At 46.1% G+C, this 27,127-nt stretch overlaps 1 protein-coding gene across 1 annotated transcript in view; it reads right to left on the bottom strand.

Annotated features, from left to right (window-relative positions):
- Window positions 1-27,127, bottom strand: part of EPC1 (enhancer of polycomb homolog 1) — a 321,654-nt gene that overhangs the window by 200,391 nt on the left and 94,136 nt on the right. The window contains 1 exon segment of the mRNA XM_029588586.1: window positions 7,931-8,090. Within this exon segment, the coding sequence (XP_029444446.1) occupies window positions 7,931-8,090 (160 nt within the window).

The raw sequence follows: 27,127 nt of genomic DNA, 5'->3' as shown, positions 1-27,127 counted from the left end.
GGTGACAAGACCCGGCTCTACGGGAGAAGGAGGCGGAGGCTGAGCCGGAGAGACCACCGTCACCAGTGGAATCACGGCTCCCAAACCCCGGAGGGGTGAGGGTTGCCTCGGTGTCTGCGAGACAGGAGTGGACGGTGCCACTTCTGGTCGAGACTTCTTCGAAGGCGGCTCGGACAGTACCGAGGTCGATGACTTCGATTCCTTGACGGTCCAAGACTTATGACGTCGATGGCGATGTTTCTCTTTCCGATCCCCTCTATCTTCGGGGGAAGGGATAGGAGTCGATGGCCGTGAAGATGTCGATGGCGGACGGTCACCGGGAGGCTGTCGATGACGATGAGACTTCGACGGTGCCGGTTCCGATGACGTCGATGCAATCGATGGCGTCGGAATGTGAGCATGGAAAAGGAGTCCCATCTTCTCCATTCTGGCCTTGCGACCTTTTGGTGTCATTAGGGCATATTTGGTGCAAGTTAAGACATCATGCTCACTCCCTAAACACAAAACACAGACTCTATGTGGGTCTGTGATGGACATAGTACGCGTACAGTCCGGGCACCGACGGAACCCCGACGCCATGGCCATGGGCCAAACATTTAGCCGCGGGACGGTCAACTGCCAACAGGCCTCGAGGATCAAACTCGACGGTAGTTGACAAAAACAACGGCAAAAAACTTACCGAAGTACCGTGGAGGAAAAATTGAAGAAGGGAGACTCCTGAGGGGCAATTTTTTCTTCAAGAAAGTAGTTGAAGAGATTCCTGTCAGGAATGTGGTAAGAGCTCCTTAACCGCGTGGCAACTGCTACGCGGAAAAAAGAAGACTGAAGGGAGACCCCTGCTGGCTGCAGGGTTAGTGCCGTGCTGGGCATGCCCATTAGGGGCCAGTCAAAGTTCCTGAAACTTTGACAGAAGTTTTCCATGGTTGGGCTCCATCCTCGATGTCACCCATTTGTGAGGACAACCATCCTGCTTGTCCTGTGAGAAAGACCAAATACGCCAGAGAATGGTAATGGATACCATTAACAGTGCAGAAGCAAGTGATTCAATAAGCGAGATAGACTCTCAGCACTCTTACACCTCTAAGTATACAACGGGATCCGTAAGGTCACACGGGTCAAGATACTCGAACCGTTCTCAACTCAGCACAGCCACCCTCCAAAAGAAAGCAGAGTCTCAAGCAGCCATAATATGCATACAGTATGTTAAACAAGAAGCAGCCCTTAAAAGAGAAAGGTTCAGAATAGAAGAACAGAAGGCTGCTGCTACAGCTGCTGCCGAGGCACGCAGAAAGGCTGAACTAGATATCGCCTTGGACGTGTTGCGGCAGAAATGAGAAGCAGCAGCCCTTGAAGCCGAAACTAAGGTATTTGATGCGGCCCTGGACCAAGGCAGTGGGGGGGATCCACTTAGTTCCATGGTCTAGCAGGACACGGCCCAGCGGACGCTTGAATATGTCACAGCTCACCCTCCAACACACGCCAGCACCAAAACGTCGCCTCCCTCAGAGCAACCCTCGCATCATGGGAGAACACGCTCCCCCTCACAAATGGCTGTCTTGGCCAAAGAAATCGGACCTGAAACGCAAAATGCCATGAATACTAATCGCCATGGCAGTGATCCACCGGCTCTGAATCGCACGGATGCATTGCTATTAACACACGTGCCAAGCACACGCCCCAAGGAAAACACTTCCGTGCAACCATGGATCCCAGCGGCCCGTGGGGATTGGGAATGAGAAAGAGCTAGGCAACTACACTCAAGAAGGGCTCCAATTGAGTACCCTGTGCCTAAACAGGAGACAATTGATCAACCACGTCCTGAACCAATGTACAACAAAAGTGAATTGCAGACAGCCACAAGACACCCACCCATGAAGACCTACTGCCCTTCAGAACGAGTCTTCAGAAAGAGAAGATCTAGCAAGGTACATAACCCGGCCGGAATTCATAACCGCGGGGCTATACGAGTTCAACGACCGCCCTGAGAGTTACACGGCATGGAAATCTGACTTCCAAGATGCTGTGGAGGATATGAGATTGACTCCAAAGGAAGAAATAAACCTGATGGTAAAATGGTTGGGACGTGAATCGGTCAAACACGTGAAAGGATTAAAAAACGTCTACCCATGTGATCCCTTTAAAGCGCTAAAAAGTATGGGAGAGACTTGAGCAATATTATGGGGACCCAGTTGCCATAGAGAATGCGTTGTTTGAGAAAATGGAAAACTTTCCAAAAATATCCAGTAGAGATAACCGAAAGTTGCAAGAGTTGGGAGATCTACTCCAAGAGGTAGAGACAGCTAAGGCTGAACTCATTTATCCGGGTCTCAACCTTCTGGACACATCACGAGGCAAGAAGACCATCATAAACAAACTGCCACGTGATATACAAGATAAATGGGCATCTCATGGTGCATGGTATAAAGAAGACCACAAAGAGTACCCACCTTTACATGTCCTCACAAAGTTCATATGAGATTTAGCAAGGCACAGGAACGACCCTAGCTTCTAATTCAGTACACATTAAATACACAAAATCAGCCACCGAGTGAGAGGCCAACCAACAAGCAGAGCAGCCCATTTCTGTGCACAAAACGGAAGTGTCGCCTGCGGCACCTACATCAGATCAACTTCCCAGTATGAATAGAGCAGAGGATCCAGACCGACAGCGTCCAATACACAAGAAACCTCACCCACTCAGAAAGTGTCAAGTATTCAAAGGGAAACCTTTAAAAGAGCGCAAAGAACTGTTAAAAAGGTACCGAATTTGCTACCGGTACTGTTCTTCATTTAACCACATGGCTAAAGACTGTAAAATAGCCATTAAGTGTTCAGAGTGCGGGAGTGACCAACATGATAGCGCCCTGCACCCTGACGGAGCAAGATTTCATCCTTTGGGAACCCTACACCCTAGTTCAAACCACGGCGGGGAGGAAAAGGCAGAACGAATGCCAGAACCTGAAGTGATCCCCAAATGCATACAAGTGTGTGGGAGAAACAGCAACGGGAAATCCTGCACAAAAATATGCTTGGCTAGAGTGTATCCCAAAGAGCAACCTGAGAAGGCAGTCAAAATGTATGTCATCATAGATGAGCAGAGCAACAGATCCCTGGCAAGGCCAGAATTGACTTGTTTGATATCCATGACCACTACTCCCCACACAACCTCAAAACCTGCTCAGGGGTTACCCGAGTGACAGGGAGGAGAGCAAGCGGATATGTAATAGAGGCGATAGACGGAAGCAACAAGTCAAACTTGCCCACGCTCATCAAGTGCGACCAGATGCCTGACAACAGAGATGAGATTCCTACACCAGAAGCCGCTCGGCACCATCCTCATCTAAAGTCCATAATGCATCAGCTCCCACCACTAGATCCAGAAGCAGAAATCCTGCTGTTATTGGGCAGAGATACACCAGCACTGATCAAGGTTCTGGAGATAGGTGATGGCCCACCAACCGCTCCCTATGCTTACAGACTTGCCTTGGGATGGGTGATAGTCTGTGATGTCTGCTTGAATCGAACAAGGAGACCAAGCGTTCATGCATACGTTACGAGTGTCTTAGAGAATGGACGTCCTACTCTATTTGAACCATGTCCTAACCATCTAAGTACCAAGGAGATCTTACTCTGCGAGGAACTGAGTCTCAATTCAGCTACCAGTCAGATCACCTCCCCATCAGATGTAGAAGAACATCTAGGGGACTCAGTGTTTCAAATCACCAAGGATGACGAAAAATCTACTCTTTCTGTAGAAGACAAAGAATTCTTAAGAATTATAAATAAAGAGTTCTTTATAGATGAATCAAATAGCTGGGTAGCTCCTCTACCATTCCGGACACCCAGACCGAAACCTGAGACGAAAAACTTTATTAACTTCATGAACGACATGTTGGACAATAGCCACGCAGAGCTAGCTCTACCCTTAAGGGATAATGATGATGGTATACACCTACCTTTGGTGTATACCATCAGCAGAAACCGGGCCAGATCCTGATCATCTTCAATTCTAGTGTGCAGTTTCACAGAATCTCACTCAACAATGTGCTTCTCACGGGACATGACATGATCAACAACTTGTTACGAGTAGTGATCCACTTCAGAAAAGAAGCAGTTGCGGTAACAGCCGACATCCAACAAAATGTTCTACTGCTTTGTCATGCACCAAGACTACAGAAATTACCTAAGATTCCTGTGGTACCGTGACGACATCAATAAGGAGATTGTGGAATACCGGATGCGAGTGCACGTCTTCGGTAATAGTCCATCACCTGCAGTAGCCACATAAGGGCTCAGAAGGACAGCCCAAGAAGGAGAAAAAGAGTACGGCACAGATGACACTTGTAGAAAGGGACTTCTATGTAGATGACGGACTAAAGTCCCTACCTACTGCAGAGGAAGCAATCGATTTAATAAGGACAACACAAGCAATGCTGGCAGGCACAAATCTAAGGCTCCACAAAATAGTCTCCAATAGTCCTGAAGTAATGAAAGCATTTCCTTCAGATGATTATGCTGAAGACTTAAAGAACTTGGACCTGAGAGTGGACACACCTCCTTCTCCAACAAAGCCTTGGATTAAATTGGGGATCTAAAGAGAGACGTCTTCACATTCCAAGACTCAACACAAGATAAACCGTATACTCGCCAAGGTGTTTTGTCCACAGTCAACAGCCTGTATGAGCCACTGGGGTTTGTGGCTCCAGTCACGATACAAGGAAGAGCCTTGTTAAGAGAACTCTCATCAAGTACTACCGAGTGGGACACCCCACTACCTCAAGCAATGAAGCCAGAATGGGAAAATTGGAAGAGCTCCCTAAAAGTGCTTGAACAGCTGCACATACCACACACACTTATGTTCCAATACCACGTAATACAGCCAGCCACAAAGAGATCTGCGTTTTCTCTGATGCATCTGTGAAGGCCATAGCTGCGGTAGCCTTTTTGAGAGTGACGGATGCAGAAAGAATAGTGCGTGTGGGTTTCATCTTCAGCAAAGCCAAGTTAGCACCACAGCCTAACCACACCATACCAAGTCTGGAATTGTGTGGAGCGGTGCTAGCAGTGGAAACAGTGGAGTTAATAACAGCCAAAATGGACATGCAAATTGATGCTATCCATCTTTACACGGACAGCAAAGTAGTACTGGGCTACATCTACAACCAGACAAGAAGGTTCCATATATACGTTCAACTCTGGGGTTCAGCCACTCAGATCCGCTCCGACTGTGGAGCTAACTTCATAGGAACCTGTAAAGAGTTGAACATTGCATCTGTTAAGATTGATTATCCTACAGTAAAAAAGTACCTTTGTGATCAGAAATGTACGTGAATATTCAATCCACCCCATTCTTCACACATGGGAAGATCATGGGAGCGAATGATCGGGATGGCAAGCCGAATTCTTAACGGCATGTTAACAGAAACCAAGCCAACTCGACTCATTCATGAAGTCTTAACCACCCTTCTGGCAGAAGTGGTAGCCATCATAATCGCAAGACCGCTAGTTCCAATGTCATCTGACCCTGAGTCGCCACTGATCCTAACTCCAGCCATGCTTAACGCAAAAGACTATTAACATTCCTGTGCCACATGGAGTCTTTGACGGCAAAGAGCTCTACCAAAGTCAATGGAAACAAGTCCAACAATTTGCCAACTCCTTTTGGAGTCGTTGGAAGAAAGAGTACTTGCAGACTCTCCAGTATCGAAGCAAGAGGCAATCCAACAAGCCCAACATCCGAGAAGGTGACCTCGTCCTTCTCAAAAACAGCCAAGCCCGAGACAGCTGGCCTCTGGGACTTGTCAAGACTTATTCTGGAAACGACAAACGTGTTCGCAAGATTGAAGTAAAGACTGTGAACCAAGGGACAGCCAAGATCTTCTACAGGCCCATCAATGAGGTGGTGCTCCTCATGCCGCATGAAGAGACTTGAACTCTGTGGACAGTTGGCCACTTCAGAGACTCTTTCTCTCCTTTGTGTTGTCTGTCTCTCGTTTCAGCTTGGTGAAACCCCTTGAAGAAGACATCGCCTGGATGACTGAGAGACCGAGATGATCGTGAACCTCCCTGAATGTCGAAGGATCCAGTGATAGTGATTTTTGCACTGTTGCATAATGATATAAGAACTGATATAATGGTATCTTGCGATACCAGACGGGGAGTGTTCTGTCCCCAGCAGTGGGTACATGTTTGTATCTGTATATTGTATCTGTATATATATTGTAGTTTAACTGTGTTTAGTGCAGTCCCCCCCCCGTCTGAGGATTCTTAGTGCTGAAACACTGTTTGTAACCCATGATAAAAATTTGTGAGCCTTTAAGAGGAGCCTTTGCCCTTAAGAGGCCCCCTCCCTCCTCCACTTCCTCTCACCATCGGGAGAGCTTGATTGCCACTCAATCTAACGTGAGTCTTCCTAGGTGCCTTATAGGTTCAAAGGACTGCCCTTCATGCTCCCCCTGTGTTACATGGTTTTCAGGCTCGCTGTGATTGAACCCGGTCCCCTGCTTCCTGCTTGTGAGGGAGTTTTCCTTTAGCAGCTCTTGACAAGAGTTCAGTTTTGCTCCAAGCTTGCTTCTGAGCCAGCAGCGCTCTGTAATACCCCCTGAAACGATCAGGTTTTTTACCTTCTAAGGACTAAATCAGCTTCATATTCCTCATGCTTCCTACCTCCACCATAAACCAACTCCTGCAATACAAGAGACTCCCTTCTCCTACCTCGTCTCCAGTTACCAACGATCCTTGCCTAGGGCTCACATTTGAAATGCTACAATTGTAAGTAGAATTTACCTGTACAATAAATAATTTCAAACTTACAGAATCTTTGTCTTGAGGACTGATTGGAGAGAAAGCTTACCTGCCTGGATAACAAACACGGATGTTTACCTGATCCAGAACAGTGGGGGATAGTCTTGGTTTTTCGGGTAGAGAAGGTGCTAGAGGCTCCTCTACCTGTGTCTTCTTCGCAAGCGGCTCGATAGCCATCGAAGCCAATGCGGGGTCGGTGCCAGCACCGGGAGTCAACTCGCGTCGGTGCTGGTGCTTCCCCTCGGTGCTCGGTCTGGTCTTTCCCCAGCACCGAAGTAGATGATGTGGATACCTTAGACGGAGTCGGTGACGGATGGTCACCACTGCTCTGGTGCTCCTGGCAAGGTTTTATGACTAACTTTTTCAATGGTTCTGCCGGTGACAATTGGGTGGACGTTGATGAAGTCAACTTGATTTTGAACAGAGTCTCCATCTTGTCGAGGCGAACCCGCCTACGCTTCGGAGTCACCTGGGCACAACTTGGGCAGTTAGACACATCGTGTGATGAGCCAAGGCACAGCACACAGACATCATGTGGGTCGGTAATTGACATGGTTCGGAGGCACTCCAGACATTTTCGGAAACCTGTTGCCATAATGGCAGAGGTTGAGGCCCAAAAGCGGTCGATGGCCTGCGGACACCAAAAAAAGTGGGAGTGGGAATCGACCGGGAATAGTGAACTTACTCATCGAACGCTGGAAAAACACTATCCTGATGGGAGACCCCCTAATGAAGCAATGTTTTGAAGTAAAATATTAATTTTATTTCTGTGAGGAAAATTGTGTGAGAAATTCTCACAGAGCTCCTAACCGCGAGGAAAACTGCAGCACGGAATAAAAAGAGACTAAAGGGAGACCACTGTGGCTGCAGGGATCATGGCATGCAGGGCATGCTCACTGTGCCAGTCAAAAGTTCTAGAAACTTTGACAGAAAAGTACTCCGTGATAGGGTTCCATCCAGTGACATCACCCACATGTGAGGACTACCATCCTGCTTGCCCTGGGAGAATATTGATTGTGCAGGCTATAAGGGTAACTAAATTATCAAAGCAAACTTTAGTTAAAACAAATATTTTAAATCAAATTATAATTTAAGAAAATTACATTTCTTTTTCACTATTACTTACGCTGTATGTGAATGAGCTGCTTTGGCATCTTGAATTCCCCTGGGTATATAGATTCATAGTAGGCAATATTGCTTTCTGCCTCTGGAACTGGAATAACCATATTATCCCTCTTCTCTCCATACACCTGCTGTGCTGAAATAGCTCTTTGGAGATGATGTTCCTGAAGATAAATAAAAAATATAAGCCAAGAATAAGTTGTAAAGTAAACAAAACCACTTTTTTAGTTATTGCTGTTGTACAAGTTATAAATATCAAGTTTTCTCTCTGACACAGAATATACAGATAACTTCTTTTGTTTATGTATTTGGATAGAGGCAATGCTAACCAATTAGAGGGTGTAAGTGGGGAATGGGGGAAAAAGAATGGCATTGATATGGGAAAACAAAAGTATAATAGTTAAAATGTGGTATTAATATAGGGCTTACTGTAGATTGGCCACTGTCAGAGAAAGGATATTGACCTTGATAGACACTAGTCTGATTCAATATGGAATTTCTTAAGCTCTTATGAACATTTTTTTATTCCAGAAAGAAGTGAAAGAACCATTATTGGATATTCTTGGACTCATTTAAAAAAACAAAACAAACAAAAGCCTTCCTCTCCTGAAAGCATTACTTCCTCCCCCATTCAGCTTTCATAACTAAGCTAGCGTTTACAATCTACAACATTTTCACAGGAATTCCCTCTTACATACACAGAATTCCCTCTTACATACACAATCTCTCCTTTGACCAAGAGCATGCTGAAAATCTTGCAAGAATTTCCAGTGCTGGTTTAATCAGTCAACCCCTTGGGGTCACGTAACAGCAATTTTTGGATCAGTTATACATGCATGGACAATAATGCAAGTGAGACTGAAGAAATGGCCAAAAACAAAAACCTGAATTAGGTTCCCTCCTAGCAGTGGTACTTTAAGTTAAGAAGATATTAAAAGGTTGCAGCTGTCAGGAGAGCAATGCATTTCTTGTTGCATGATTGGAGAAAACAACAATTATTCATGTCAAGGAGGAGAGTCTCAACAATATTCCAAGCCATTACAACATCTTGGCTGAACTACAGTTCCACAATGTACAACCACTTTACAACAAAAGGCTTCACTGACTTCAACTAATACAGAATACCACAGCACACCTTCTAGAAAGCTGTAAGCAATGCAATCACATCACACTCATACTACAAAAATTACACTGGCTCCCAGGTCCTTACAAAATCAAATTTAAAATCCTTTCCCTAAAAATTCAAAACTTTAAAGGGAACTGTCCAAGACTACTTAAAGAGCAAACTACCACTATACGCAGACCTCTAAGATCATCCAAGAATCTTCATAATTATCCCACCACCAAAAAAGAAATAATGTTCTGACAATCATCTTACAGCCTTCTCAGGAATAGCTCCCTCCCTCTGGAACTTGCTTCCTGAAATTCTACACCAAAACAAACACCAACACCACCTATTCAGGAAGGTTAAAACTTGGCTCTTTAGTCAAGCATTCACTGGCAAGAGCAACTGACTACTACTTGCACATACCAAACTTATATTCTTTATATATTCTGAAAATCAACTACATGTATAAGAACCACCATATTGGATGAGGCCAAGGATCCATCAAGCCCACTATTCTGTTTTCAACAGTGGCAAATCCAGGTCACAAGTACATGGCAGGATCCCTATTAGTAAATAGATTACAAGCTATTTATGTCCAGGTGGTCTTCTTGTAGCTACCACTGAAGCTGAGAACATACTTCCGCTGGTAGTTGGAGGCAGATCGAGTAGTTCTGGGACAGTGGGGTTCCATCATGACAGTAAGGAGCGCTGGAGCGGTCGCATGTGGGTCCTTGCCCATGGGACGACCTCCAGGGTTGATGCCATGAGGCCGAGGACTTGAAGATAGTCCCATACTTTGGTCATCAATCTTCGTAATTGTTCCATCAGTTTCCTTCTTCTCGGGGGAGGGAGGAAGACTTTCTTCTGTTTGGTGTCGAAACGGGCCCCTAGGTACTCTAAAAATTGAGAGGGCTGCAGGTTGCTCTTGCCCGTGTTCACAACCCAAACAAGTTCCTGCAGTAGGTTCTTGACTCTGCTGGTCACCTGGCGGCTCTCTTCTGAAGATTTTGCCCTGATCAGCCAGTCGTCCAGGTAAGGGTATACTAAAATCTCTTCCTTCCTCAGTGTTGCCGCCATGACCACCATAATTTTGGTGAATGTTCTGGGGGCGGTTGCTAGGCTGAAGGGTAGCGCACGGAACTGGTAATGGTGACCCAGTATCGCAAAGCGTAGAAAGCGCTGGTGATCTTGATGGACTGGAATTTGAAGGTAGGCGCCTGAGAGTTCCAGGGAGGTTAGAAACTCTCCTGGTTGTATTGCCATTATTATGGAACGAAGAGTTTCCATGAGGAAGTGTAGTATCCGTAGATGACAGTTGATGTTCTTGAGATCCAAGATGGGTCGGAATGATCCTTCTTTCTTGGGAACGATAAAATAGATGGAATAGCGCCCCGTATTTTGTTGGGGCGTAGGGACCAGAGTTATTGCCTTCAGGTTGCGTAGTCTTGTCAGAGTGTCTTCCACTGCCAGTCTCTTGGTGTGGGAGTGTCAGGGTGACATCATAAATTTGTCTGGTGGGATGCTGCGGAACTCCAGAGAATAACCTTCTCGAATGATGTTTAGTAACCATTTGTCAGACGTGATCTCGATCCATCTTTGGTAGAAGAGGGCAAGTTGACCCACTATTTCCTCTTCCTCTGGATGGGTCAGCCCATTCTCATTGGGGGACATGGCTGGAGGCCGCCCCTGGGCCTGTTCCTCTCTTGGTCTGTCAGTGCCGAAAGAGTTAGGACCTTCCGGAGGGACAAGGTGCTTGGAACAGCAAGTTCCTGTAGGGTCTAAAGCGTTGTGAGCCTCTGCCCTTGGTGGTTCTGGGGGGGAAGGGCACAGAAATTTTTTACTCCTGTCCTCCGGTAGCCGAGGCACTGGGGATTCGCCCGTTTGCTGGCTAACTTCTCCAATTCGCTTTCAAATAAGAGAGCTCCTTTAAAAAGCATTCTTGTGAGATTCGCTTTAGAGGTCACGTCAGTAGACCAATTCCGCAGCCATAGTTGTCTTCTGGCTGCCACTACTGAGGCTACTCCTCTGGCTGAAGTACACACCAGATCTGAGCTTGGATCCATCAGGAAGGTTGCCGCAGGTTCCATTGTCTCACCAATATACGTTCCGGAGTTATTTGCCTCTCTCGAGAGGAGCAAGCAAGAACGTGCCACCAGTGCACAGCAGGAAGCAATCTGCAGTGTCATTGCTGTTGCGTCAAAGGCCTGCTTAAGAATGGATTCCAATTGTCTATCCTGAGTATCCTTCAATGCAGCCCCTCCCTCAATGGGAATGGTTGTTCGCTTTGAGACGGCACAGACCATGGCATCCACTTTCAGGAAACACAGGCATTCTTTGGTCGCTGGTTCCAGAGGGTATAGGGCTTCCAAGGCCTGACCCCCTTTGAAGCTGGCCACCGGGGCACCCCATTCCAGGTCAATCATTTCCTGGATGGCTTCCATCATTGGGAAGTAGCATGAGGCTTTACGAAGGGACACCAGGATGGGGTTCTTCTTTGGTTCCGCATAGGGTCCGTGCCTGGAATACCTAGAGTCTTCAGGGTCTGGGAAACAAGGGCTGGTAATTCATCCTTGTGGAAGAAGCGAAGTATGGTTCGGTATGGTTCCAGGCCTGGAGGAATTTCCCCTTCTTCCAGGGAGCCACCATCATCATCCGAGGTGTCTGGGTCCCTGTCAGAGAAATTCTTTGTTAGGCGAGGCATGTCTTGAGGCATCTGAGCAGAAACGGGAGGATCTTGTGCTTCTGGCAGGGGTTGAGCCCGGGGTTGATTGCGCCTGGACGAAGGCTTGCAGCCTTTGGAAAAATTCTAACCAGGAGAAGGTCCCTGAGTCCATGTTAATCCCAGGGGGAGTCGGAAGAGGAGCCCCTGAGGTGCCCTCTTGTGAAGAAGCCATTTCAGAGATGCATAGATCCAGGGAGCTATCGTCTGTAGTAGTTCCGGAGCTATCCCCAGACAGTAAGGGACCAGGCTTTGGTTCCCCCTGGGCTTCCTCGCAATGCTCACACAGGCAGGACTCCAGTTCAGGCTGCGTGGTTCTTATGTGGCAGGCTGTGCAAAGAGTGCCTTCTGGCCTTCTTGGGTGCCGGGGCCATTACCTCTAGTTTCAATGCGTGTGTGCAGTTGTAAACACGGCTGTGCGTATAGTTGTGTGTGCGGGGTACGCTCTGTTGTGTGCGTGGTCTAGTTGTGCGTGCAGTTATGCACTCCGCTGTGCGCGTGTCTGATTGAACACGCACAAGTTAGGTGCATTGGTCGCCCGGCTTGTCCCGCGCGTACCGAGGGTCGAGAAGGGAATATGGCACAGATGCTCCATGCGCGTAAGATGGCACCCCCAAGGGTCTCCACATGGACCCCTGCACTGGATCGTGGCCTAGCCCAATCAGGGCTGCTCAACCCGATCAGTGCTCCCTTTTACCTTGCCGGAATAGAAACAGAATCAGTACGGCAATCCGAGCCTCAGAGACCTGAATTTCAAGTTTCCTTCTTACCTGGTCTCGATGCTTACTGATAGAGTGCCAGGACGGTCTCCAGCTGCGGGGGGAGAGGGCTCTATCTTCACCGCCGTGCTCGGCTGTGCAACCGCTGCCTTTCAGCCACTCTGGGGGCTAAGTCCATGGCGGGAACCGGCTACCGGACCAAGGCACACCTCTGAGGGATATCGGAAATTACCTCAGGAATTCTCAACAGGGGAAGGGATCCTTAGGTTTCACTGCAGAAGAGCGGGGCTCGATCTTCTTTAAGGTAATTTTTCTTCGTCTTCTTTGCTGTAATTCTTAACACCATTCTAGTGTGTGGGATAGTGTCCGTATCTTTCCTCATGCAAGTGAAATTAATAAAGAGCAAACTTCAGATTAAAATAGAAATGAGGAATAGATGACCATTAGGCCATAAAAGTCAATAAGTACCAGCATTTTCACAGCAAGAATTAAAGTTTCACAGGAAATGGACATTTAAAATACAGAAAGACCTCACCAAATACAGAATAAATAGAAATGTGCCAACAAAAATTGTACTGGAAACCACAAGCCAAACCAAATTAAGCAGTGCAACAATGGAAAAAAACAGAACCATCATTCTTTGCAAAATATCAAGCAATAAAACATCATTCATAATATTAAAACCATACAAATAAAAAGAATGTCAAAATAGCCAATTAACACCCAATAATTTTAAAAACTTGTATAATTGTTATATTTCCCCCAAACACCAATAAAATATTTCAAAACATCTGATAAATAAAACATCCAATAATTAAAAAATGTTCTAAACACAGCAGAAATATCAAATTTCACCCAATAATTAAAACTAATAAGGATTTAAAAAAATCTCCTGCTCTCTATACCTGGGATCTTTTGATTTCCATTCACCCTGAGACTGTCATGGATTGGAGGAGGTGATGCCACACAAACTATCTTCTATCACTCTTTCCCTCTCACACACACACTAATACATTCATTCTCTCACACACGCCTATGCCTCACACACACTCCCCCTTTCACATGCACAGGCTCTCTCTCACATTATGTGTGTGTGCCTGTGAGAACCTGTGTGTGACATATCGCAGGCGTTAATGCCATAATGCACTTTGATAAATGACCCTGTAAATTTGCCTTACAATTTATTTATTTATTTTATTTAGATTTATATTCCACTTTTCACGCTTTTTTCAGCAAAGATAAGATAAGATACTCTGTTACTATGTAAAAATAATATGACATCATTGTCACATTATTCCAAGAGTTAAACTGTAAACCGATGTGATATGCCATATCGAATGTCGGTATATAAAAACAAATAAGGAAAGAGTTTTGCATAATGGCAAATCTAAGATGAGCCATTTGCCACTGTACTGAAGCAGTAAGCAACAAAACAAGAAAAAAAAAAAGTAAGGGAAAGGGTAAGGGAGGTTAGGGTAGGGGGTAGGGAACAGGGGAAGGCCATGATGCGTTGCCACATGAAACTTGCATAATCCCCCCCCCCCTTTGCACAATCCAGCGTGCATGTGCGCACAGCCCAATGATTTCATAACATGCGCACACATTATAAAATTGGTGCATCCACTTGTGCATGCATTAAAATCTACCCCAGTGTTCTTCGTTGGATCCGGGAAGCCTCCAGGATCATTGATGGGGGAATATGAAGTGCGCGGAAAAAGGTTCAACTTCGGTGCCTCAGAAATCTTTTGTCTTAACAACCGGGAAAGATGGATGTTCTATTTGGAAACCAGGACGTACATAATTTAGAGACGCTGAGTGTGAATGTGGATGTTTGTGAAAGTGTGTGTGCATCTGCTAATCTTTCTATAGTCATGGCACTGTTTCTTGCATTGGTTGATATTGTGGCTAACGTAGTAAAACCAGGGACCATAAATCTAGCTGGGGGATCCACAGTTTTATAGTTAGGTTTACTGTAGAACTGTAATACTCTACTTTCAAATAAATGGTGCAAATTAATTTTAAATCTCCAAATGTGGATGGCCTTCATTCTCCAATTCAATGCAAAAAAGTATTAACAGACCTGAGGAAAAGAGGCTCAGATATTGTTTCTCTCCAAGAAACCCATTTGGTAGATTCTGAGCATAAGAAATTGTGTAGAGATCGGGTCGGTAATTGGTTGGGGTTTTTCCTCAGTTTTTACAGCCAAAGAGGTGTGGCTATTCTAATAGAAAATCATTTTCCTTGGAAAGACAATTTTCTGATATTCATGATATTCATTTTCTTCTCCCCTGCTTCAATGGCAGGGGAGAAGAAAAACTGATACTTCACGCATATCCAGCATAGCTCTCTGCTTCAACGGCAGGGGAGAAGAAAAAAGGATTCGCACTCACAAAGCGGGGAGTAGCTGGCTTGTTACGGCGGTTACTACCCCAAACCAAATAAGCCTGATACTTCACTTTCAATGCATATCCAGCATAGCTCTCTGCTTCAACGGCAGGGGAGAAGAAAAAACTGATACTTCACACATATCCAGCATAGCTCTCTGCTTCAACGGCAGGGGAGAAGAAAAACTGATACTACACGCATATCCAGCATAGCTCCCTGCTTCAACGGCAGGGGAGAAGAAAAACAACCAATAAGGACTGAATAACATAGTCTGGGTAAAACAAATAAGCATGGGTGTAGCTTGCTTATTGCGGCGGTTACTTCCCCTACTACCCCTAACTAATCAAGCTTGATATTTCACTTGGATGCAGCTCCATCACTGCTCTCTACATTAATGGTGGGGGTGGAAGGGAAATAGAACCAAATAGCTAAGAGAAACAGATAAGTATGAGAAAAAAATGTGTGAAGCTTGCTGGGCAGACTGGATGGGCCATTTGGTCTTCTTCTGCCGTCATTTCTAGGTTTCTGTGTTTCAATGGAAGGTATAATTATCATACTGAGCTCTTTGTTTGGCAGAAAAATCATGCCCATCAATGCATATGCCCCAAATGTATACTCATACAGCTTTTCTTTAGTTTAGCTGTTAAATTGGTTCAGTGGGACGATTATATTTGTGTTTTGGGAGGTGATTTTAACATAACGGATAACTCTTTATTAGACTGTAAACCACCCAAACAACCCAAAAAATAAATCAAGGGGAAATTGGTATTGGCTTTCTCACAAAAGAATCGGGTCTAAGATGCATGGAGGATGCTCAACAGTGAAGTCTCTTATTTTATTTTTTATTCACATGTACATCACGTCTATTCCAGACTGGTTTATTTTTTAGTTTCAGAAAGTTGGTTCGACAAAATTCAAAAATGTGAGATTTGTGAGATTCCTTATTCAGATCATGCATTACGTTTGCTTTCTTTGGAACCCTTAAATACCAAAATGGAAAAGAGAACTTGGAAATTTCCCATCCACTTATATCATGATAAACAATTCCATAAATTTCTCTTTGATAAATGGCAAGAATATGTGGGTGTAAACATAACACCAGATATAGGCTCGCTGACTTTCTGGAATGCAGCTAAAGCAGTCCTTAGGGGGCATATTATCTCTTATAGCACTGATTTGAAAAAACTCAGGAATTCTAAAATAATCTCTCTAAATAAACAGATAGCTGAGCTTAAGAGAATACATGAACATTGCCTAACAGTAGAAAATAAAAATAAATTAGCAGCTGTGAAAAAGGAATTGAGCGAGATATTAGAATGAAAAACCAGAACCAACTTACTGTAAGTTTAAACTCTTTCAGTGGGGTAATAAACCCGTGAAATTGTTATCAAATTTATTAAAACCTTCTAGGCGACTTATCACACAGCTGAAGAATGTTTCCACAGATTGCCTTGTTTCTGATATGGAAGTTATCTTAAAGAATTAGCTGGCTACTTTCAAGAATTATATAAAGGGGAGTGTATTAATTTGGTTGCCCAACAACAATTTTCAGAAAATGCAACTGCCAAAACTAAGACACTCCATTTTTGATTGTCCATAACACCCGGTAAGTTTTCTCTCTCTCCCATCAAACCGGCAGTTGTTATATTAGACACTATATGGGAGTTAACTGCTGGGCTAGCTCAAGCTATTAAAAGCTGTGGAAAAAAAAATTATTTGCTTACTAACTCTTTGGATTCTAAAGTTAAAGCCCATGAAGATTTCACTGGAAGGAGACATGCAAGAAATGTACAGATTTAGAGAGGCAACTATTAAGGATAGGAATGCACTGTCTAGAAGGGTTGAACTGCTGGAAAACTGGAATCGTTGACTTAAATCTTAGACTGATCAATTTTTCTAGAATTATGGGAGAACATCCTATGATTAAAAGATATCTTCATGAAATTTTGCTTATACCTGAGGTTAAATTTCCTTCTATAAATAAGGTTTACTTCTTACCAGTATCTTCAGGAGAAAGGTGTTTACGCTTGGATTCTAGTGAAATTCCTTTGGGCATGCAAAATTTAACAAACTTTCTTGAACACTCTGGTTTAGAAGTTAAAGAGCAAGTAATGTAGGACGATCTATTAACAGCTGAACAAGATATTAGCAAATTAATGTCTCTTTATTTCCAACATTTAAACTCTTCTTTTCATGGATCTAGTATAGGTATGTTTCCTGACATTTCAAAGATAATGCAGGAAAGGTAAAAAGGGTTTCTTTCTATGGGGCAGGAAAGTTTCCTTAAGTGCATCATTCTTTTTAAGATATCCTTGCAAATGTATTGTTAAAAAAGATAATGACTGATTTGTTTCATTATCTTTATTCCAGAACAGTTAAGAGCCTTTTTAGACTCTAGGGCCCAGTTTTAGTGACTTACTGTTTCGATGTATCTAGTAATTTAGTAGAGTGCAGCTCCTATTAGGTAAAGCCTATTCAATTATTATGTTTCTTTTCTAATATGCTCCTCTTGTTGTATTATTAACCATGTACTGTACCAATGTATTTTTTTTATATATTTGTCTGCTTTTTTCTTTTTACTAATTAGCCTATACAGTATTTCATTTTTTTTTATGTGATATTTGTTTGCATTGAAAATTCGTAAATTAAAAAATTTTTTAGACTCTCCCATACAGATTCAAGAAGTATTAACAGTTATCAAATTTCTAAGATTAGGAAAGGCCCCCGAACCTGATGGATTTGGACCTGAACTATACAAACTATTGGGCACGAATATAGTGGCTCCTCTAAAAGCAATGTATTTGGAAGCTCATGACCAGGTGCTTTTGCAGTAGGTCATAATTTGGCTACTATTATACTTCTGCCAAAACCGGGTAAGGATCTATTACTATCAGAATCTTACCGACCCATTTCTTTACTCAACCAAGATATTAAAATCTTAGCTACTATCCTAGCTGACTGATTAAACAGGGTCATCGGGGATTTGGTGGGTTCTGATCAGGTTTTATCAAAGGTCATGACTCTACAGCTAATATCTTGAAGGCCTTAATAGCCATTTATGGTGCTCCTAAGGACAATCCATATGGCCTTTTATTGAGTCTGGACTCCGAAAAAACCTTTGATCGGGTAAGCTGGCCTTATGTGTGGTGTACTTTGCAAGAGTTTTGGGTTTCCGGATCTTTTAACAAACTGGGTTAAATTGCTATATGAGGGGCCCGAGGCTCACATTCAAGTTAAGGAATCTTTGTCCCACCCCTTCTCAGTTTTGCAGGGAACAAGACAGGGATGACCTCTATGTCTTAACCCTGGAACCAGGGTTTTGCAGGGACAGGAATTCCATGGTATAATGATTGGGAGACGGGAATTGAAACAACCTATTTGCAGATGATATGTTGCTATTTATGAGTAATTGAGAACAAAGTGTGCTTTTGATTATTGCAGCTGTTCAAAGTTTTGGTGCCTTTTCAGGCCTGAAAATAAATTATGGGAAATCTGAAACATTTCCTTTTTTCCCAGTGGAACCTGCAAGGATTGAAATATTTAGGCCTCTACTCAGCTCACACTGAGGCAGATGTGTTCCAGCAATTAACATATTCGATAATTAAATGATTGCAAGCAATTCCTGCTTAAATGGGCAGATTACCTGTTATCATTCCTGGGAAGATGTGCAGTAGTCAAAATGGTGATTTTACCAAAACAGTTATATGTTTTACATACCCAATTTGGGTAAGAGCAAAGGAGATCAAAACTTTTAAGTCAGCTGTACGCTCTTATTTGGAGAGGGAATCATGCCCGCATTGTGTATAATTTTCTATGTCACAAAAAATAACAAGGGGGTCAAGTTTTGCCGGATTTAAGATCTTATAATGTTGCAGCTTTACTCTGATATATCAAAGACTGGGTATCCTCAACCTCCAAATTTGACCCAGACCATCTTTTAGTTGAGTTATCTGCACCATGGGAACGAATTAATATACTACATTGCTCATTGCCCATACAATTGCTCCATCACAAATGGTGCTTTTGGTTTAAAGCTTTTCACAAACCATGGAAGTGGTGGAGACTTTTGAACAATCGTTCACTGCATGTTTCCCCTTTATAAATTTGATAGGTAACCCAGATTTTCCTAGTGGACTGGAATATAGAGTGTTTAAAGAATGGAAAGCTAAGGGCTTATTTTGTATAGGTCAGTTAGTGGATTCTGACTCCAAAGTGTTGTATTCCTTTTCCCAATTAATGGATGACTGGGATATTCCTAAAAATAATTTGCTTGTTTGCAGTCTCATCGTTTTTGCTTTCGGTGGGGAAAACAACTTTAGAGGCAATTGCATTTACAGACCAACAAGAATGTTTTTTTCAATACTACACCAAAATTTAACAATATTTGCTCCTGGATACTGCAGATAAATGATGTACACCCCCTTAAATGGTCTATCCAAATTGGCGTCTTTGTGGAGTGCACATTTTGGTTTACCTTTGACAATTCATGATATAAAGTAAGCTTTTACCATTCTTTATCAGCATCTAACAGCAACCAATATACAGGAAGTACAGTTTAAAAATACTTCACCGGGTTTCTTTAACTAGTACAAAGGGAGCTAAAATGAAAATTTTAGTACAGAGCGTAGGTGTGCTACTGAAGTCACAATGGCCCTCACAGAGTGTGCTTTAACACGGTCTTGAAGTGGAATGCCTGCTTGTTGATAGCAAAAGGATATGCAAGTCCACTAACCAGGAGGAGAGAGTCTGCTTACCCACAGGCTGCCCCAGTTTGATGGAATGGAAAAAGACAAACAATTGAGTGTTTTTCCTGTGGGCAGCTGTACGGTCTAGATAGAAGGCTAGAGCCCGTTTGCCGTCAAGGGTATGCAGAGCCTGTTCTCCTGGATTGGAGTGGGGCCTGTGAAAGAAGGTAGGTAGTATAATGGATTGATTAATGTGAAACTCCAATACTACCTTAGGTAAAAATGTAGGGTGAGTGCGGAGTACTGCCCGGTCCTGCAGAAGTTTAGAGTAAGGTGGACAGGTAAATAGGGCCTGTAACTCACTAACTCTGCGAGCAGATGTGATTGCCAAAAGAAAAGTCACTTTCTATGTGAGAAAGCGAAGATCACAGGATTGGAAAGGCTCGAATGGTGTTTTCATGAGCCGCCCCAAAACCAGATTGAGGTCCCAAGAAGGGGCCGGAGGGCGTAATGGAAGCTTGAGGTGAAGCAAGCCTTTCAGAAAACGTGTTACGAGGGGTTGTACTGAAAAAGGAACATCCCCGACACCTTTATAGAAGGCGGCCACCGCACTGACATGCATTCTGATGGAGGAAGTTTTTAGACCTGATTCTGACAAGTGCCAGAGATAGTCTAGAAACTTCGTGGTGGAACAGGTGAAGGGATCAAGGGATTGAGAAGAACACCATGACTTAAACCTGTTCCATTTGTGTAGGTAAGGCTTTCTCGTGGAAGGCTTCCGTGAAGCAATGAGGACACAGGAAACTGGCTCCGAAAGGTTAAGTGGCTGAAGAATTAACCTTTCAACATCCAGGTCGTCAGGGACAAAGCTTGAAGATTGGGGTGGCATAGGCACCCGTCGTTCTCAGTGATCAGAAGCGGGTCCTTTCCCAAAGGAATGTACCTGCGAATGGAGAGATCCTGAAGTACTGGAAACCACACTTGGCGAGGCCAGTGAGGTGCTATCAGGATCATGCATCCTTTGTCCTGACGAAGCTTCACGACAGTCTTCGAGAAGCGGAAGGAATGCATATAGGAGACCAGTTGCCCATGAGAGGAAGAACGCATCTCTTGGCTGTGAGTGTTGGCTGCGAGTGAGAGAGCAAAAGTTCTCTACTTTGCGGTTTTAAGGTGACGCAAAGAGGTTTATGCGAGGATGACCCCAACGTTGGAATAATGCGTCCGCTACTGTGGGGTTGAGGGACCACTCGTGCGAATGGAAAGAGCGACTTACGTTGTCCGCCAACACATTGTCCACTCCCGGCAAATAGGTGGCCCTGAGGTACATCGAGTGGGAGAGGGCCTCCGCCCATATCTGCGCAGCTTCCTGACACAGTAGGTAGGAGCCCGTCCCTCCCTGTTTGTTGATGTACCACATGGCCACCTGGCTGTCCATCTGAATCAGGATGTCCTGATTGGAAAGGAGATCCTGAAATACCCTGAAAGCATAGCTGATTGCTCGAAGCTCCAGGAAATTGATTTGGTGTTTGGCTTCCTCTGGAGACCAAGTTCCTTGTGTTTGCAAATCGGCCACATGGGCTCCCCAGCCGAGGTTGGAAGCATCGGTGGTGAGAACGATTTGATGGTCTGGAGCCTGGAAGGGCAGGTCTTGGAGGAGATTGATCTGATTTTTCCACCAGGCTAGAGACTGACTGAGTGAGACAGTGATGTGGACAGTGGTTAATAGAGGTTGGAAGGACTGAATCCATTGAAACCTTAGAGTCCACTACATGACTCTCATGGCCAAGCGGGCCATTGGGATAAACTGTACTGAGGACATCATGTGTCCCAGTAGGATGAGGAAGTGGTGTGCAGTCCTGCGGCGCTGAGACTGTAGCCGGTGTGCGAGAGAGATGAGAGTGAGAGCTCGCTGTCGAGGCAGAAATGCCTTTGTCTGCAAGGGTCCAAGACTGCCCCTATGAATGATAAAGTTTGAGATGGGACTAAGCATCGAGGGCACTGGTGCAGGCATCGATGGATGGATCGGTGATGCTGATGGGTGCATCGGCATTGATGGTTGAGGCATCGGAAGAACTCCCGATGGAGGGGTGCGGAACGGTGTTTCCCCTCCTGATGACAGGGTAAGCGGGGAGGGCACCGGAGCCATCGGTGGAAAAGCAGCTATAAGTGCTTCCATCTTCGAGAGCAGCGGTGCCAGTGCTGCCGGAATCGGATCAGTGGTCGGTTCCACAATCGGCACCGGTGTCGGAGGAACTTGGAGTCTGTGCATCAGTCCAGGTGTTGTAGGGATCAGCACCTGCTCCTCTAGGGACTAGAGGAGGACGGGGCGTTGGGATCCCTGAAGGTCCTGGTCGAGGCTCCGAAGGACTGAAAGGAATAACTGGAAGCACCAATGAAGGCATCGATGGATGGCTCGATGGTGCCGATGGACGCGTCGGCACCGATGGGTGGATCAGTGGCATCGGACGTATCTGTATCGAAGGCTGAGGCATCGGCAGAACTCCCGAAGGAGGGATGCGGAACGGTGTTTCCCCTCCTGATGACAGGGTAAGCGGGGAAGGCATTGGTGAGCCGGGGTCCATCGGTGGAAAAGCGGCCATAAACGCTTCCATCCTCGAGAGCAGCGGTGCCAATGCTGCTGGAATCGGGTCAGTGGTCGATTCCACAATCTGTACCGGTGTCGGAGGAACCTGAAGTCAATGCATCGCCTTGTCGATGGCCTCCTGAACCATCCGGTCCTGTTCTTCACGGAGACCTCGAGCAAGTAGCCCCGGCTCCGGAAGGGAAGAAGGAGGCAGAGGCATAGCCGGAGGGACCACCATTAAGGCGGAGTCGCGGCTCCCGATACCCGACCAGGTGAGGGTTGTCTCGGTGACCCGGTTGCAGAAAGGGTCAGTGCCTTTTCTGGACGGGGTTTCTTCGATGGTGGCTCGGACGATGGAGAGGTCGAAGATTTTCCTTCCTCGATGGTCCGAGACTTGCGGTGTCGATGCCAATGTTTCTCTCTACGATCCTCTCGGTCCTGAGGAGGAGTAGAGATAGTCGAAGGCCCAGAAGTCGTTGACGCTGGACGATCACCGGCCGGTGGCCGATACTGGTGCAAAGTGGATGGTGCCGGTTCAGACGACGTCGATGCAATTGACGGCATCTGAGTTTGAGAACGGAAGAGAAGTTCCATTTACTCCATTCTGGCCTTGCGACCTTTTGGTGTCATTAAGGCACATTTGGTGCAAGTCAGGACATCATGCTCGCATCCGAGACACATTGCACAGACTTTATGCAGGTCTGTAATGGACATGGTGCGAGTAGAGTCCGGGCACCGCCGGAACCCCGACGCCATGGGCTTTGAAAAATTTAGCCGCGGTACGGTCGACGGCCAGTAGGCCGTGAGGGCCAAACTCGACGGGAATCTATCAAAACCGGGTAAAAAGTTACCGGAGTTTCGAAGGAGGGACCCCTGTGGGGTATGAAATTTTTTAGTAATTCCGTGAGGAAAATTCCCGTCAGGAATCTCTGTGGAGCTCCTTAACCCGCGTGGCTACTGCTGCGCGGGAAAAAAACGACTGAAGAGAGACCCATGCTAGCTGCAGGTTTAGTGCCATGCTGGGCATGCCCAGTAGGTGCCAGTCAAAGTTCTAGAAACTTTGACAAAAGTGTTCCGTGATTGGGCTCCATCCTGTGATGTCACCCATATGTGAGGACTACCATCCTGCTTGTCCTGTGAGAAAACATAACCCTGATATTTTCTTAGCAAAAATATGTTTACTGCTATCATGTTTATCAATTTGTTATAAACAAATTTGTCACCACAAAATCTCTCTATTGGATCACGCATGTTGGATTTACGATCCAAATATCAATCCATTTCTAAGTACCCGATTAAATCTGAATCAGAAAATCTACTGGCAAAGTTGGGCAAAAAACATAAAATTAGTATCCTAGATTTTAAAAAGACTTAGTTCATCTCAGAGAAGCTGGATAAACCCTTTTAAATGTGAGTTTTAAAATATGCCCTCAATCTCTAACCTCCTTTTCAGACAAAGTCACTTTCCTGATGTCATCAACATGTAGACTAGGGTGGATAACGCATATAGGGGCTGATGCAATATTAAATGCGGAAAGTGGGCGCTGACATTTCAGTGCCCGCTTTCTTAACACGTGCATGGTGCCTGCAAGGGGGTGCCATGTAATAAACAAATTAGGGGGTTGCGCTAGCAACCCCGCGTTTACCGGTGATCTGCCGTTTATGAACACCGACGCTGATAAACTCGGCATCGGTTTTCATAACTGCAGTCAATCGGTTATGAAAACAGACGCAGAGTGTATCGGCATCTGCTTTCAATGCAGCCGGCTGAGGTTAGTTTTTTCTTTTCTTTTTTCACTTTTAAAGAAGTACAGAAAAGCAGTTTTTTCTGCACTTTTTTTCAATGTGCTCAGCTTTTAACGCCTGCTCCAGGCAGGCCTTAATAGGTGAGCAATAAATGTGCATCTGAGATGCACATTGTTGAGATTACTTACCTGATAATCTCCTTTTCCTTAGTGAATGCAGATGGATTCAGAACAAGTGGGTATAGTGTGCTCGTGCTAGCAGTTGGAGACTGATCTGACGTCAGCACTGGTACATATACCCCCACAGGAAGTGAAGCAACTCAGTAATCTTCCTTGCAAAAGCTGTTATGGATATATGTGTACTGACCGATCAATGAATTAGTGAAACAGGATTCCCCTGACTGATTGATAGTAGCTGGAGACCGCCAGCATTCCCAACCGGAAGGCGTCGACACCTGGTAGAGTGGACGCTCTCGTGTAAGAAATGACATACCTTATCTTGAATTGGTGCAACCCATGTATACTGGCAGCCGGGTGGGATGGTGAGTCCATCTGCATACACTAAGGAAAAGGAGATTATCAGGTAAGTAATCTCAACATTTCCTAGCGTGTAGCAGATGGACTCAGAACAAGTGGGATGTAGAAAAGCTACTCCCGAACTGGGCGGGAGGCTGCCTGAGGACCGCGTAGGACTGCCCTTGCAAATGCTGTGTCCTCCCTGGCCTGGACATCCAGACGGTAAAATCTGGAAACGGTATGGAGGGAGGACCATATCGCCGCCTTACATATCTCCGCGGGTGACAGCATCCTAGATTCTGCCCAAGAGGCCGCCTGCGCTCTGGTAGAATGAGCCTTGACCTGCAGAGGCGGTGTCTTCCCGGCCTCTACGTAGGCCGCTCTGATAACTTCTTTGATCCAGCGGGCGATGGTGGGCCGTGAGGCCGCTTCTCCTTGTTTCTTCCCGCTGTGAAGGACGAACAGATGGTCCGTCTTTCGTACTGCTTCTGTCATTTCCAGATATCTGAGCAGCAATCTGCCGATGTCAAGATGGCGTAGCAATCGCCCTTCTTCTGATTTCTTCAAACCCGCCGTGGTTGGCAAAGATATGGTTTGGTTGAGGTGAAATTGTGAGACTACTTTAGGTAAGAAAGAGGGAACCGTGCGAAGATGGATAGCCTCTGGAGTGATTCTCATAAAGGGATCACGGCAGGACAGCGCTTGTAGCTCTGAGATGCGGCGTGTGGAACACACTGCCAGCAAGAACACCACCTTCAAAGTTAGCGAACGGAGAGACAGGCCCCGAAGGGGTCTGAAGGTGGATCCCGCGAGGAAATCCAAAAATATGTTGAGGTTCCACAGGGGCACTGGCCACTTCAGTGGCGGACGAATGTGCTTGACTCCTTTCAGGAAGCGGGAAACATCTGGGTGCATGGCAATGGACTTGCCATCCCTTCTGGGACCATAGCAAGACAGTGCAGCCACCTGAACCTTGATGGAGCTGAGGGACAAACCCTTCTGAAGCCCATCCTGCAGGAAATCCAGAACAATCAGGATTGTGGTCACATGTGGATTGGTGCCATGAGTGTCGCACCAGGCTTCAAATACTCTCCAGATCCTTATGTAGGTGAGGGATGTGGAAAACTTGCGAGCTCGGAGGAGTGTATCTATCACCGGCTCCGAGTAACCTCTTTTCTTCAGTCTAGCCCTCTCAATGGCCAGACCGTAAGAGAGAATTGAGCTGGATCCTCGTGGAGGATGGGACCTTGACGAAGCAGGTCCCTGAGAGGAGGCAGGGTAAGAGGCTCTCCTGTTAGTAGTCTTTTCATGTCCGCGTACCAGGGTCTTCTTGGCCAGTCTAGTGCCACTAGAAGAACTAGGCCCCTGTGCCTCTGAATCTTGTATATAAGGGCGCCCAGCAGGGGCCACGGCGGAAAGGCATATAGCAGGGTCCCTGGAGGCCATGGCTGAACCAAGGCGTCGATCCCGTGAGAGAACGGATCTCGCTTGCAGCTGAAGTATCTGGGTACTTGAGCATTGGACCTGTCCGCTAGTAGGTCCATGTCCAGAGTCCCCCACTGATCCACGATCATCTGGAAGGCTGTGGGGGACAGCTGCCATTCTCCCGGATTTAGGTTTTCCCTGCTGAGGAAGTCTGCCGCGGTGTTGTCCCTTCCGGCAATGTGGACGGCGGAGATGTCCTGGAGATTCGCCTCTACCCAAGCCATCAGCGGGGCTATCTCTAGGGACACCTCTTGGCTTCTGGTTCCGCCCTGTCGGTTGATGTATGCCACCGTGGTGGCGTTGTCGGACATCACTGACTGCTCTGTTCCGCAGTCTGTGAGCAAATCGCAGGCAGGCTAACCGGACTGCCCGTGCCTCTAGGCGGTTGATGTTCCACCCCGCCTCTTCTCTGTTCCACCGCCCTTGGGCGGTGAGCTCTTCGCAGTGTGCTCCCCATCCGCTCAGGCTGGCATCTGTGGTGAGCAGAGTCCACGTGGGGGAGGACATCTTCGACCCCCTGCTCGTGTGGTCGGACTGCAACCACCACCGTAGCTGGGTCCGCACTGTGGCTGGTAGAGGTAGATGCACGGAGTAATTCCGGAAGCGTGGGCTCCATCGAGAGAGGAGGGAGCGTTGTAGTGGTCTCATATGGGCCCGCGCCCAGGGTACCACTTCCAGGGTGGATGCCATGAGACCGAGAACCTGCAGATAATCCCAAGCTATGGGCCGGCTGGCTCCCATCAAGAACCGTAGACGCGTCTGGAGTTTGAACCTTCTCTTGGTGGTGAGGCTGACTTTGTCTGCCTGGATGTCGAACTGGACTCCCAGGTATTCCAGTGATTGGGAAGGCTGTAGGCAGCTCTTGTTTAGGTTGACTACCCATCCCAGGCTTTCCAGCAGGGTGATCACTCTGTTGGTTGCCTGATGGCTCTCCTCTCGGGATTTCACCCTGATCAGCCAATCGTCTAGGTAGGGATGGACAAGGATTCCTTCCCGTCTGAGCGCCGCTGCTGCCACTACGATCACCTTGGTGAAGGTCCGCGGCGCCGTGGCTAACCCGAAGGGCAAAGCCCGGAATTGGAGGTGTCATCCCAGAACCTTGAAGCGTAGGTAGCGCTGATGATCCCGATGGATCGGGATATGCAGGTAGGCTTCTGACAAGTCTAAGGCCATGAGGAATTCCCCTGGCTGTACTGCGGTCTTGACTGAGCGCAGAGTTTCCATGCGAAACCTCGGGACCCTTAAGTATCGGTTG

This window comes from Rhinatrema bivittatum, chromosome 2 (assembly GCF_901001135.1).
Source record: "Rhinatrema bivittatum chromosome 2, aRhiBiv1.1, whole genome shotgun sequence".
NCBI classification, from domain to species: Eukaryota; Metazoa; Chordata; class Amphibia; order Gymnophiona; family Rhinatrematidae; genus Rhinatrema; species Rhinatrema bivittatum.
Note: the sequence above shows the minus strand (reverse complement) of the source record. Positions and strands in the feature narration are given on the sequence as shown.